Source organism: Bos indicus, chromosome 19 (assembly GCF_029378745.1).
Source record: "Bos indicus isolate NIAB-ARS_2022 breed Sahiwal x Tharparkar chromosome 19, NIAB-ARS_B.indTharparkar_mat_pri_1.0, whole genome shotgun sequence".
NCBI classification, from domain to species: Eukaryota; Metazoa; Chordata; class Mammalia; order Artiodactyla; family Bovidae; genus Bos; species Bos indicus.
In genome coordinates, this window is record NC_091778.1 from 46705451 (window position 1) to 46721142 (window position 15692).

Below are 15692 nucleotides of genomic sequence, written 5' to 3' on the forward strand. Positions count from 1 at the left end.
GTTTGGTGGCCATAAAGACAATCACAGAAAACAATTCTGGGATATTTCCTCCAGGCCTTTTTTCTTTATAGCTGAAATCACACCTAGAGAATAACTGAGGATTAAGTGGAAGGTGATGTGATCATTAGGCAGGCAGTTTCTGACACTGGCCCCATTTATACAGATACTGGGGGTCACAGCAGACAGCACCCAGCTTCTCATCTCCCTGCTCTGGCTGATGTTCCTCCCTGTCCTCCCTCCCCATGATTACTCCTTTCTCAGGGAACCGGCACCCTCTTCCACTTGCTCCAGGGCTGGCCCTGGCAGGGTCTGTGGGAGCGTGATGGCTGGCAGGTAGAGGCCAAGGAAGGTGTTTTCCTGCTGACGTGTCTATAGGGCTGGCTTCTGGCTATCTGGAGCCTAGCTCCTTTGATATGGATTAGTTACTCTGTTGGTTTTATCTATTTTTGTGTATGAGGAAAGACAAGAGTCAGAGTTTTCTTCAAAGTGAATACTAAACCGAGTTGTGATTTGTAGTTTACAAAGAATTATAATCAACATTTATCTTATTTAATTCTTAAGACTTAAATATTAAATATTACCACTGTTACCAACTTACACTGAGAAAATTGAGGCTCAGAAATTAAGTGACTGGATTCAAACTCAAGCTTTCTAACTCCTGAGCTCTTATTTACATTGCCAATGCCAGTTCTATTAATATGTGTAGTTAAGACCCTCCAGCTTCAAGATGTCCATTCAACAAATAGTATTATCTATATAGCCTAAATAGGTCTGGAAAGAGAGAGAAGAGAGGAAGGAAGAGAGGAAGGGAAGGAGAGAGGGCGGGAGGAAGGCAAGGAGGAAGCGTGGGTCCACACAGACAAGTCTGGAGCTTTCCCTGTGAAAAGCAGTCTTGCCATTCCCCAGTGTGAGAGGTAGGCAGGACTGTCAAGATGAAAAATGGTTATAGACCAAGTTGTGACTTAAAAAGATCAAGGCCTTGTTCCACCTATATTCTAATAACTATCAGGAATATTGACAGACCTTTGTAAGGTCCTCCTTAGTGGTTCTGCTTACCCAATAGCTGTTATGCCATAATAGTATAAACCCCAAGGAATCTCCAAAGGCCTGTGTATTTGCTTTGGGGACAGAAATGTAGGAGAGAAGCTGTGAAGCTCTATTCTGTACCACTTGGATTAGAAGGAAAAAAGGGGAACTTTAGTCACAAGCAGCTGTAGGGAAAAAGGCAGTAGGAGGGCAGTCCCTGGAGGCCAAGGACTAGTGTAATGGGCAGTGTCCTCAGGACCCCACAATCCACCAGAAGCCCTGACCCTGTCTCTACTCCTCATGCTGCTGAACTCCGAAATTCCTGTTTCTACTTCATTCTCCCTTTTATAATAGGGATCTCTAATCCCCAGACCAAAGTATTTGTCTTAGGACTCAGGAAGCTTCTGAATTTCAGCGAATGGGAGATGGGGAAGTAGTGTCTCTATTTCTTTTGACAGTATTGCTGCTGCTGCTGCTAAGTTGTTTCAGTCGTGTCCAACTCTGTGTGACCCCATAGATGGCAGCCCACCAGGCTCCGCCGTCCCTGGGCTTCTCCAGGCAAGAACACTGGAGTGGGTTGCCATTTCCTTCTCCAATGCATGAAAGTGAAAAATGAAAGTAAAGTCGCTCAGTCATGTCCGACTTGTAGCGACCCCATGGACTGCAGCCTACCAGGCTCCTCCGTCCCTGGGATTTTCCAGGCAAGAGTACTGGAGTGGAGTGCCATCGCCTTTTCCGCCAGTATTGCTAGTGAAGGAATTTGAACCTGGGCATTCCAACTTGGAATGCTGAACTCACTTTCCGTGGAAATGTGCCATATACAGCAGTTACACTCTGTATTTTTCCTAACTTACATGCTAAAAAGTTCTGTGGACTATCTAAAGGTACCTCTTTTCTTAAAACAATAACTGGGAGATATATTTCCAGTTCTAAACAACAGCCTTAATAAAATACTAAACCTCCAAGAACTTTAAAACAGTAAAAAACAGGAAGAAACAGAATCTTAGATGTCAACACTGAACTCCAAGCAATGGGAACATTCAAATCACTCAAGAGAAACATTGATCCTTTTTTAAGGATAAGATTCTTTACAAATTACATTCTCTGTGGACAACACTATACTCCGACTTCTCAGTAACTCTGTGCTTTTCACAATAAGGCATTAATCTTACGTCTGTGCAGCCCGCAGGTTTACACAGAACTTACACGATGTTCGCTGGCTGTCCATGGCGGGGGTAGGGAGGAATCATCACCATTTTACAGATGAAGAAATAGACACAAAGATGTTAAGGGGCTAGTTGAAGACTATAAGGCCAGGTGTTTGTGCTAAATCTCAAACTCAGGTTTTCTGACTCCAAGTCCAATATAGTGAGTAAGCTGTGCAGAGAGTACACTCATAACTAGATTCATGGCCTCGTGGAACACTAGGATGGTAGAATCAACACTTCTCTAATGCTGATGTCATGTCACAGTAATATATCAATATTTAAGGCAATGAGAAAATATTTTGTCTAAACAACATTAGCATTTCTCGATGACTAAAATTTAGAGATCGAATTTTGACTTACCTATAAATGGTGTGTGTGTACGTATATATCTAGCTTATAATTTTTGTATTAATTAATATGTATTATAGATGTGCTCTACTGAAAAACAAAACAAAAACTCTATTTAGAAAACATGGTTTTACTGTGGTTGATTCATGTCAATGTATGGCAAAAACCACCACAATACTGTAAAGTAATTAGCCTCCAATTAAAATAAATAAACTAATTTAAAAAATAAAATACAAAAAAAAAGCAAAAAAAAGAAAACATGGTTTTATTTAGCAGATATTTGTAACAATATTTTATAAAAGGACTCACCAAACTTCTTTCACTGATTTTGATGAACTTAAAACTGTCTCTCTCTCTCTCTCTATATATATATAACTTACACAGAACTGTCTGAGATAATCTACTAAGCGAAGTATACTTTTAGAGAATTTATTTATAAACTATGGTAGCCATCTAATATCACTGAATTAAATGGGAAAACTGGGCTACTGAACTGTCAATCATCACCCAGATTTTTTTCAATAAAGAAGTCTAATGCAAAAGTCACCACATCAGTGATTACAATTAATGTGTCTGGCAAAATGACTAAACCTCTTTCCTAAAGTGGTTATATATCTTATTGAGTCATATTATAGTCATTAGCCCGAGTTAATTTTGAACAGATAGACAGAGAGATATTCATGTTTAGGCCTGCATGAGTTGGAGTCTCTTCCATTATTTGCTTATTTCGCTAAAGCAACCCAAAGCCTGAGGAGTTGCTTAATATCACCAAGACTTCCTAATAACATATCTGAAGTAAGATTGCACTGAGAGATCATATAAGGATTACAGGAAAAGCAATCTTGTCTAGAGATCGGTGACCTTAAATGAAACCCATGGAGAAACAAACATGTCTGCCTGAGTTCCCATCAGGAATTTACTAAGTCTTATTGGTTCACATATTACACCCTTCCCAGCTCTAAGCCCTACTTCTTTCTTCTCAGGTTAATATTTCTAAATGCCAGAGCAGTGAGGAAGGAATTTTTCTCAACAACTTTATTTTTTAGCTAAAAGTCTTAACAACTGTGAGATCTTTTGAGTCCTACTTCAGTAATATTGCTATTGGAGTGGTCTTCTTTTGTAAAAGTTCACAGTTTCCAAAGATTCTGCCAGCTGGAATGCTGTGAATAAACTGTAAGTGTTCTATAGTATCAGTACTATTTAGCCGTTGGGAAGGGGGTTAGCACCTGGTGGGGATGCACCTCTGGCCAGCTGTGACTGGCCTCATCCACTTACCCAACTATATCATCAGATGTTATTATTTTCTATATGCTGTGATATGAAAAGGGCTGGGAAGCACTGAAGTGAAAAAGCAGTGGTTCTCTGTAAGGTACAAGGTTACTCTGGTACATATGTATGAGGTCTTCCAAACTGATTTGCAAAAACTGTCAGGTAAACATTAAGGCAGTCGGGTTAATGGGCTTAACTGCTCTCACACTTGTTGAGGAAACTAGGAAGTCATGTCATTTCACAGCTGAGGAGTTCCTTTTCAGGCACTTTGTCTCCCGGAAGGAAAAAAAAAAAAAGAAGGTGCCAGAAGAGATCTAGGAGGAAAGTAACAAAGCCATTCGTGTTACAGTTTGCAAGAAGGTTTACCTGGCCCTACTGCCTCTTTCTTGACAGGAAGAGACTAAGGCTTTCATCCTCCTGATCCTGAAAAGCACATTCCCCTCGACTTCCATAAATCTGCAAAACTTGAAAAGAGCCCCAGTGTCATCGAGCAAAAGAGCCGGCTTTAGGAATCTTACTGGAAGGAGGGGTGTCTTCGAGCCTCTCACTGCTAAGCCGGACATTTCCTAACACTGGACAAATTGTACGTCCAGCTCAGGGAGGGTGAACTGCAGTGGTCTTTTCCCCTCCAAGCCAATTGTTAGCTTTTCACAGGAATCAGCAGGGAAGCACATGTGAAACCTCTGTGGTGACGGTGAGCACCCCCGTGCCTTGTGTGACTCTGCATGTAGATGAAGCAGGCTGGGAGCTTTCTTAGCTGCTGCTGCTGAGTTCTCAGAGCAGCCCTTTTCTCCGGCGTGGCTCCCTGCTGGGACAGCCCTTTTCAATTTTTCTATCCCCCCTCGATCTCTTCTCCTGCAGAACACAGGGAAACTTGATTGAAATAAAGACCTCGGGAACATGTTTTATTTTCTCCTGTTCAATCCATTTTAGAAAAGCTTTTAATTGGTTTTAAAAAGATGCTAAACAAAATGTGATGATGTTTTTCAGTCTTCATGAACTACAGATACCACTTTTTATACTTTCAAAGGGCTAATAAATCAATCATGAAATTAACTCTCCAGCTAAATTGAAAGCAAATCCACTGAATACCGAGTTCATTAAAAATCTATGCATTTACTTACAAAAATTTAAAATTCAAAGAAAATTATCCTAGTAACTGAAATCTGACTTGAATTTTTAGTCCTACACTGAAAATCCAAGACCAAAGCAATCACAAAAGGAAAAAAGGAGGGCTTGTGAACCAGTTTTAATAAGCCAATTTACAATGAGGGAGGGGAGATGGGGGATGGGGAGAAGTAGAAAAGAGAATATCTTGATCCATAACAACACAGTGCCCTTGAAGGGATCCTTTTATTTCAGCATGTGCACACATGCACACACAATTTTTCTATGTGAAAGCTGAATTACAACAAATGCAAAATTAAAGATTCTGTGACTGATAATGATTACTGTATTGTATGCATGTACAGTTCCTCTTTTTAAAGAAAAATGCCTACAACTTTTCTGTTTCCTTGACAGTGATAAAATAATAGCTTTCTACTAATAGTCTACGCATCCCTACAACATTGGGATTCATATACTTTTAATATTTAACTGCAAACAGCTGAAAAGCCTACATGATAATGCTTTGGCAAAGTGAAGGCTTCTACTTCAGAATGACAAATAGTCTTGACACTGGATCACCTTGAAAAATTCTCCCTTATTTTCTTCAGAGGATACAAACTAATTTAAAAAGTAAGATGGTACAGAGAAACCACATTTTTATTTTGTTAAATATATGCCAACTAGAAATATCTTAAGCATTCATTTCTTCTGCCACTGATTTGCTTACATAGCAGGTCATCTAGCAGTCCAGCTCAGAGCCACCCAATTCTGATTAAGGACAGGCTGGTATTTTATTAGAATCCCCGCCACTTCCGATCACTAAGGCAACCAGATCTGCCTTTTACTTCTTACATGTTCCTGTATTCTTCCTTTCCAATCCTTACAGAAATTTGTTCCGCATCCCTTTCTAATGATCCAACTCCTGTTTCTAAGATTTCTCCCAAGCTGGGCCATGTACTTACATTCAGCTCTTCATAGAATCCTCCTTTCTTCATTTAAGCTTCTGAAACTATCTATCGTAACCATTTTATTAAGATGTAACTCCTATTAACACGAAGTTCACTGACTTAAACTGTACAGTTCAATGGTTGTTAGTTATTGGGCAGATACATGCAACTACCGCTGGACTCCATTTTAGAACATATTCATCAGGCCCCAGAGAAACCCAGTGTCCACCAGCAGTCACCTCTCATTCTCCTCGCCGACTCCTCCAGTCTTAGGCAACCACTGATCTGTTTTCTGTCTCTATTAGACTTGCCAGTTCTAGGTATTTCACATAAATGGAATCACACAATATGTAGTCTTTTGTGACTGGCTTCTTCTGCTTATCACGTTTTCAAGGTTCATTCATGTTATAGCAAGTACTCAGCATTTTTGTAAAATGCCAAATAATCCTCCATTGTATGTATATACCACATGTATTTTATTCGATGAACATTTGGGTTGTTTGTACTTTTTGGCTATTATAAATAATGTTTCCATGAACATTCATGTACAAGTTCTTGTGTGGATATATATTTTCATTTCTGTGTGGTATATACCTAGAAACAGAATTGCTGGGGCATGTGGTAACCCTATCTTTAACCTTTTGAGTGCTAGACTGTTTCCCAAAGGTTGCACAGTTTACCTATTCACACCAGCAGTGTATAAGGATCCAATTTCTCCATCTGCATGCCAACACTTGTTATTGACTTTTTTTTCCTTGGCCATGCCACATGGCTTGTGGGATTTTTTTTTTTTTTAAGTTCCTGACCAAGGTCGAATGGTGCAGTGAGAGACCAGAGTCCTAACCCACTGTACATCCAGGGAATTCCCCTGACTTTTTAATTTTGGTAATAAGATAATGTTCCTTTCCTCAAAGGTCTTACAATCATTTTTATAAAACAGAAACAGTTATTCCTAAGTCTTTATTCAAGATTTTGGAAGTCGTTTGTTAATATGTTCTGTTTATTTCTAGAAACACTCACTTCTCTATTTTCAGCTTTAATATAACCTAAAACTTCAACTATTGGGAGTAACAGTTTACAGAAAAATCATGTAAAAAATCCTTCACAGTGCAAATATGCAGTAAGTTTTCAAGATTGTTGTAGGTTATATTCCTTTTCACTAATCTAAGAAAAAAAATAAACCCTAGAAAATCAAGACAAGTCCTCTACCTTTAGGTCTAACACATACACACATACAATTTTAACTGTTAACTTAAATATCAGATTCACCAGCTTAACATTAAATATTTTCCATACAACTTACTTTATATCTCTAACTTCAAGTATGGAATTCCCATACAGTTTTTTAAGTTAGTACTTCACCCCTTTGTATCTGCCTTTGATTGGCATTTCTTCAAGATTACAACATGCAAAATCAACCAAGAGAATTCATGTCTTATGTCATAGCCAAACATGCTCTGGCAGCCTCTCCATAATTAACATATTTAACCAACCGTCATAGGTCAGTTTAAATGTGTTAAGCTATCAAAACCACCAGTCTCCAACAGCCACATCAGTAAAAATGGAACCACGGGAACCAAGAGCCTGGCTATAAACTCACCCTTCAAAAGTGCCACGTGGCATGAGAAAAAGGTAAATTCATCTGTAAAAACTAAAAACAAAACAAAACTCCCTGCAGGACATAAATTTCCCCAAATACAAATTCTTAGAAAAATCTATGAAAGATGGAACAAATGGGAACATATATTTAATCACTTCTACATTAATATCATGTGTTAATATCGCTCATGGGAGAAGGGGTGGGAAGGGATGTGTAATGTGGTGCTGAACTTGTAAAGGAACAAAACAGAATACTAACCGAAACTGGAATTTTGAGATTTTCAGAAAAAAATGGAAAACTTCTCTGCTTCAGAGAAGTGATTAAGAAAATTATTTACGTTAAGACAGAAGGCCAGACTGGATGACCTTGCAAAATCCCTTCAACAAGAGAATTTTACAAGTTTTTGATAATCTGCTTATTTAGAGAGTGCACCATTATGTAATTTACTGGAACAACTCTGTGAAAATGTTCCTTATATTATTTTTACCTGCGGAGGCGCCTTTTTCAGTAACACAAGAAGAGCCTGTAGTACCAGATTAGAAAATCGAGGGCCAATAGGGACATAATCTGGAAGAGAAACATTACTGTGTTTAGGGATTCAATATACATATGCACATATTCCAAACATACAGATTTTTCTGCATCAAGAGTGAAAACAGTCCTAAATAAAAGTCGTGTAACTAACGATAACAACAAAAAAAGCTTCTAAATATCCATTTTGTGCTTGTGTAGACATCTTTTGATATTCAGAGACAGTTTTTTTTAAAGGGGAAAAAAAAATTCCCAGGTCTATTGACTAAACATTTCCAAGAAGCTACTGCAAACCTTGGCAATACAGATGACTACACACGGCAACAAAACAAGATACTAGAAAATGGAGAGAAGGGGAAGTAACAAGGAGTAATAATGGAAGTAAGGTACTTTGACACAACTGAAATGATGGCAAAGCCGTGAAGACTGGCCCACAGATGGTGAAGAACAGTGAATTTCTCAAAGAGCTTTCTGTTAAGCTCCTACTCATCCTTCAGGATTCCGCACAAATGTTACCCTCTCTGCTTTCTCTGCATACCGCGTGTGCACCCTTGCCCTGTGCTTAGAGCTGCCTTCCAGCAACAGCCCTCTGAAGTCAAAAGTGATCTTCCCTTTTCTGAATACCCAGAACACATGGCACGTTCTACTTTATATTAATTTTTGCTGATGTATGTCATAATGACAGCATCTTACTGTTTTTCTGAAGCCCTAATGATTCTAGCCCAGTGGTAAGGGCTCAGCAAATGCTTACCAAATAAATGAACCAACATGAACGGATAATAACTATTCATACAAGTGAAAATATACTTGGAGGGCAAACATTCCTGACATAGTACTGTTGCTATGACCACACATCTCAATTGTGTTTAGGTAAAGGAATTTATGCAGGGCTATGAGTATGTGCCCAAAAGCTTTTAAAGAAATAATCCCAGAAACTGAGATGAAATGTTTCAAAAAATAGCAGATCCAAAACCCAGGTCACCAGATAAAACTATTTAAGAAGACCTCTTACATATACCTACTTTGTTTTGTAACAAACACTGCCTCAGGAAACAGGAAAACAGATCATAGAGGACATAAAATAAGTCTCAAAATCATGGGGGAAATGTAGTAACAGTTAATACGAAATCATTACTACACCATTATAGACCCCTTAAGGAAGAAGGGTGTTAGTTAACCAGGCATTGGTAGTATCTTCAGATATTTATTAAGTTACCAGATGGGATCAATTTCAATCAATTTTGTTACACCATCCTGAGCCATTGTTACAATGAATTTATCCCAGATTTATCTAGTTTGTGTGAAGAAATAAAATATAAGAGTAACAACACTGTTTCGGCATTTATTTGTGGAATATACCTTATGAGCTGAGTACAGGGACTGTTTCATTTATCTTTGTATTCTATAAGAGTGCACTTAAACATAGGAAATGTTTAATAGGTATTCTTAAAAATTACTGTAGAGCACTTGTAACTTTGGGAATGTTTTTAACTTTCACAACATTATCTCATTTCTGTCTTTACATTTACTCTGTGGGATAACTAAGGAAGAGAATACAGTCTCTGCTTCATCTGAATGGAAACTGAGACAAAGAGCTGACAACTTCTGCCCCAAGTGTTACTGCTAACTTGTAGATTTCATTCCAACCCTAAGCTCTTCTTTCCTTAGTCCTGACCCAGTTAGCAAATGGAACCTCTGAGCTCCAGGCAGCTCTGAGATAGAATATAGCAAACATATCCATCAATGAAAATTACTAATTATTTATTATGGTCAGGGAACTTTGTGGAAGATACAAAATATGAGACATGGACCCTTATCGTTATGTCATAAGGCATATTTACCACTGATATCACTGCTGACTTCAGATATAAGAGAAGTTATATTTCCTTATTAGATAAAGCTATTTCTATTGCCCTATGGATTATAAACACCTGTATTTTCTCTTGTAATTTGTGAGACACTAGCTGTAATGTGGCAAGGATAGTACAATGGCAGAAGTGATGACTCACCAAGCAGTCTCTCAATGTCATCCACAACCACACAACTGAGCTGGGATTTGTATGCATCATCAAAGATCTAGAAGAAAAGCAAAACCATGGATTATCTCACTGCCCACTTGGAAATTACAAGAATTTCCAAGAAGATAACATTTAGCTAATTCTTGACCAATGCCCACCCCCCCATCCCAAAACACATTCTTTTTAAAAAGTTTTATTTATTTACGGCTGCGCTGGGTCTTTGTTGCTTTGTGAGGGCTTTCTCTAGCCGCAGCGAGAGGGGATGGGTGGTGGACAGGCTTCAGCAGTTGCAGCATGCAGGCTTAGTTGTGTGACAAAGGGGCTTAATTGCTCCGTGGCATGTGGGATCTTCCCAGACTAGGGGATTGAACCCATGTCTCCTGCGCTGGCAGGTGGATTCTTAACCACTGTGCCACCAGGGAAGTCCCACGCAATATTTCTGACTACACAAAATTAGACTTTAGTAGATAATAGGACTTTAGAAATTCAAGAGTTCTTACAAATTTAAAAGTGAGGAAATGGAGACCTGAAGCAGTTAAATGACTTGCCCAGGACATCACAGCTGGATCACAGCTGACCATGGGGGAGGGTAAGGCTACTTTCAGCTCCAAGGGCTGGATGCGTCACACTGGGGCGTGCTCAGGAAAAACTGGAATTAATCAACTGACAAATCCATCAACTTTATCACAATGGTCTCTCCTCTCTCTGTCGGGGGCACGACTTTCAGTGCTGTGACTCAAGGGCTAAATGGAGCCACAGGAATGTGCAGGGTAAAACTGAATGTCATTTTATTAGTAGTAGGAACTGTGGCCCTGTCAAACAGGAATAACGTTGAAAGCAGAGAATTCTATCAGCTCAAATCAGACTGTAACAGCCAAAGTGTCTACAAAAGAATTAAAGTTAGGTATAAAATATCAGATAGAGGCATCATTAGAACTAGACAAAAGATGACAGTGCATTATTTTAAGATAGCCAAATAAATGGAAATTAAGCAAGCAGTGAAGGAGGTTGTTATATCCTGGCAGGGAAGTAGCAATTTCAAGCCAGACAGAATAATTAATTCTTTTTTAAGTTGAATATAAGCACTCAAAGTCTTGAGACCAGCGTTTTTGTAAATGTTGGCGGTTCCTATTCCAGCGCTCAGTGTAGCCCACTGGTGTCATCGCTAAGAATTAAACCCTGCATTCCAGTCCAATCTGACTGATGAGTAACCTCAATGCACCAAGATGGTAACCACCACTCTCCTGATTTTGCTTGGTAGTAGCATGATATTCCTTACTGGGTACCTTTTAACTATAGAAGATTAAGAATTAGGTATAGGAACAAAGTAAATTAAACCTACAATATTAATCTTTTTCATATTATGTTTAAAGACAATCTGTGAATATGTGGTCTTTAAAGCATTTGTGACAATTAAGAAAATTTACATTAGATTAATAGATTAGCCTTGCTAGTTCAATTTAAAACATGCAGTTGACTAATTTTGATAAACTTTAATGCTGGAAGGTGAAGTATAACTTTAATAAGCCTTGCAAATAGTAATCTGAGATTCACCATAATTATATTATTTTGTGTGTGTGTGTGTGTGTGTGTGTGTGCTCAGTCATATCTGGCTCTTTGCAACCCCATGGACTATAGCCCGCCAAACTCCTCTGTCCATGGAATTTTCCAGGCAAGAATATTGGAGCAGGTTGCCATTTCCTACTTCAGGGGATCTTCCCAACCCAGATATTGAACCAATGTCTCTAGCTTCTCCTGCACTTGTAGGCAGATTCTTTACCACTATGCCACCATATTGTTAATTTTATTAAATAAATGTAATTATAGATTTACTTTGAAACTTAGAATGTTTTGTTAAACAACTGAAGTACTTCAAAGAGAAAATAAAACATTTTAAATGTCTAAATACAGTTTAAAATATTTAAAGAAACTGAAGTTGTAAAAATCTCTTTTTGAGCTACCCTTTACTTGACTTATAAATAGAATAAAATAAGTGGATTTTTTAAAAGTTTAAGTTTTCTTTTGTGTTGAAAAACTAGATTTTAAATTATATAATTTTATTATGTTTAATGTTAATTTTTTAGACCTCTAACTAACTACACATGGTCTTTTCTATGCTCAAAAGTCACTCTCAAAGATGCAAAAATAAATAAATAAATAACCCCCCAAAAACTCATCAACAAAAATAAACCCAAAAGCAAAATGTCAACTCATGTGACAATCTACATGGTAAGTTTCTCCCTCACACACTGTATATGCTTTAAGGTAGGAAATGTCTTCTTTAGCATTATGTGTTCAGGGTCTGATGCTTCACCGGTGCCTAATAAACATCTGCTGCATACATGTGGGCAAGAATGCCTCTGCTGCTTTCCTTTGCACCATCCCCTGTACCCGTCAGTCATCTACCCTTTCATCCTTAGCCATCTGTCTCCTCATTGGATTGGGAGGTGGATAAAACCTTTATTCATGTTACCCCCCTGCACCCAGCACAGAAGAGTATTTAGTAATCTTATCTGCTCAATGGATTCAATGGTTGAAACAACACAAAGTTCTAATTTCATCTTGTCACAGGTTACTTGCCTCTCTTCTCCTTCGGTATAGCATTTTGTACTGTGTATATATTACGGATTCATAGTATTCTTCCCTATATTACACCAGACTGCTAGCTTTTTGAAGGCAAGTACTGTTGTATTTATCTCTGTATCCATGTCACTTAATATGACGCCTTATCAGAAAGTAATCAATACATACTTACTGAAGGAATACACTGAAATTTATGCATTAAAGTCAAGTAGACATATCAGGGCAGTAGTTGGAGATGCATGACTGAAGTCAGAGAGTATGGACATCTCGTAAGGCTGAAACCATGAGGGAAGAAATCTTCAAGGAGAAACGGTAGAAGTAGAATAAAGGGCTGAGGACTGAATCTTGGAGCGTTGTTCTGTTAACTCATTTAACAAATATTTTTAAATTCATATCGTGTGTCAAGCAGTAATGAAGGCAATGGAGAGAGTAATAACTAAGGTCACGTGTAACTATGATGAAGCACAGCGTGCTGATGTTAGCGGAGACACAGAGGATGTGGTGGCACACAGCACAGGAGCTGTGGGGCCCGGGGCGACACCACGCACATCCTACTCTTTCTGGCACGTGGTCAGACTGCACTTTCTCAACCCCTCGAGTCAGGGATGATTATGGGGTTTGTGTTGGGTACTGAAATGGAAGTGGAGTATTTCACTTTCTGAAAGGAGCTTCAAGAGCCATGGCTTGGTTCATTCTCCTGCCTTGGCTATCAACAGAATCACACGTGCGATGGAGCCACTATTACCTATCAGCTTGAGTCTCTGAGAAGCTGCAACAGAGCTTCCTCTCTGAGTTATGGTGGACATGTAGTGTGAGCAAGAAATAAACTCTGTAGTGTTAAGCCCCTGAGATTTTGGGGGCTATTCATTATCGCAGCATAATTTAGCCTATCGTGACTGATATAAGAGCTTATAAAGTTGATGATGGTCTCCTAAATTCAGGAAGTGACATTTAAGCTGAGAACTGAAGGATGAACAATTCACTAGGAAAGAGGGAAGAAAGTGTTCTAAGCAGTGCATATCAATTATAAGGAGGCACAGAGAAAATCCAGGAGCACTGCAGGAACTAACACAGTCTGTAAGAACTAAAAGGAAGAGGGGTCAGCATTGGTGCTGTGTGTATGGAGAGTGGCGGGTGAGAGATGAAACAGAAGAGAAATGGAAGAGACATGGAAAAGTTTAGAAGCTGTTCCACTGCAGTTCTCTGCTCTTTTTTGAAGACTGGACTAAGAGCAGCCAATGTGGCAAACTCAGGTGATTTCTAGAAGTCATTAAAAATAATGCTTAGCTCTTTTAAAACATTTGCTCAGAATCCTATTGATATGAAGGGCTTTGATGCAAGCATATCATTCTGTCTGACAGACTGTAATATCGTGGATTTGAGTCACAGGGGCCCAGGACATTGTGGATGGGATACTGCAGTAGTTCTACACTTTCTCTGAATCAGCCCCTCTTCCTCCTCAAAGCTTATAGAGCTTATAAACATTACTTAGGACATTGCTGGGGTCTGAACTAATGATAAATTTTCACCAATTTATCTCAGATACTGTGATTCACAAAGCATTTCAAATCATTTCACAGCTGACTGCCTGGGCTACCTCTAACATTTTAGAAGAAAATACCTACAGCCTTTAATGTAGTTTGTTTTCGTTTTTTTACAGACAGTTCTTAATGTACTAATTACTACCATGGGGAGAGGAGTACTCGCAGCTAACTCTCTTAACAACATACTAACCATGACAAAGGCTATGCAATTCCAGTTGTAACTTGACCAGTTTCAGTTGACTCTGCTTTAATTTAAATACACACACATCTTTCACTTCTCTCACACACATTCTTTCCCACAGGTAGTCACAAGTGTAAGATAAGGTCACCACTATTCTCCTGAACCCATGTTTCTGCCTAGTCGCCTCAGCCTCTTCCACTCTTGGCTTCCTGGCCCTATGCTAAATAAGGAGATATCAGCATTCCATTGGCAAGTGTATGCAATTAGCTGCCAGACTAAAATCTGAGATATTTACATACTGAGTGGGGAAGTTCTACCATAACTGCAGACAGATAAACCCCAAAAGGAGGAGAGATGCAGAAAAAGTAAAACTGCACAAACTGCCCCAGCTCAGACACAACAACTAAAGTGCTGAACCTGCCATCAGTAATAGCACCCGGTGAATACACACTGCCTTCTCCAGACCAAAAGCCAAAACATTTAGCCAGGTGGGCTGAAGCTGGGGCTACTGCTGGTATCTTACAGACTCTTTAAAAAATTAACTTAAATTCTGATCCTTTCATGTAGTAAGATGAAAGTACGATGCTCAAGTTTTTCCTGCTGGAGAGGTTATCAGGAGGGGATCACAGAAGGTATCATGCAAAGTAGGATACCTGAAAGAGGGGAGCGGCTGGAAAAACAGAAAAACCATGACTGCACACAGCAAACTGGAGGATATAGTTTTCCCAGCTCTATCAGGGAGTTTCCTAGAGCATGTAAACTTATCAGAATATATGTATTCTGAGAGTCAGGTGAGAAGTCTGAAAGAGAAGGCTGAAGAAAAGAATGGGGAGAACGGAAGAAAGAAAAAAAGTGTGGCGAAGAGTGACAACAGTCAACAGGGCAAAAACGAGAGGTCTACTCTAGAAGATGAAATCACAAAATCCCACAGTCTACCTAGCTGTGGACATAAGGGGACTGTCGTCATGAACCTCTTTGGTGCCTCCTCTCTTGTGTGCAAAGGCAGGCTGTGGGTCATGAGAGACGACCTAAAACGTGGGGAGCCTGGGCCGGTGGCAGGAGCATGCTGGATGCACTGGGAAAGGAGGTATGGAGCTCCTGTTGCCGAGGGCTTGGGAGCAGGTCTGGTCATGGACCTTGAGGGTGCCAAGAGCTCTCAAGGCACTGAGCCCACTCCTGGAATCTTCACATGAGCTGGGAACCACCTGTGTATAGGGGAGGGGCAGCAGCTGCAGCCTCTGGAGTCTATATGAATGCAAATGGGAACATGCCAGCATTAGCTCCATGTTAATCCCAGTCTTTTAGAATCACAAACCCCAGCAAAGCGTAC

The 15692-nt window shown here is 39.4% G+C and overlaps 1 protein-coding gene across 2 annotated transcripts in view; it reads right to left on the reverse strand.

The window, feature by feature from the left end:
- Positions 1-15692, reverse strand: part of NSF (N-ethylmaleimide sensitive factor, vesicle fusing ATPase) — a 148157-nt gene that overhangs the window by 16274 nt on the left and 116191 nt on the right. For both annotated transcript variants that reach the window (XM_019981837.2, XM_070773671.1), the window contains exons 16-17: positions 10046-10112; positions 7993-8072 (exon numbers count right to left, since the gene is read on the reverse strand). In XM_019981837.2, the coding sequence (XP_019837396.1) occupies positions 7993-8072; positions 10046-10112 (147 nt within the window). The remainder of the gene's footprint in view (positions 1-7992; positions 8073-10045; positions 10113-15692) is intronic.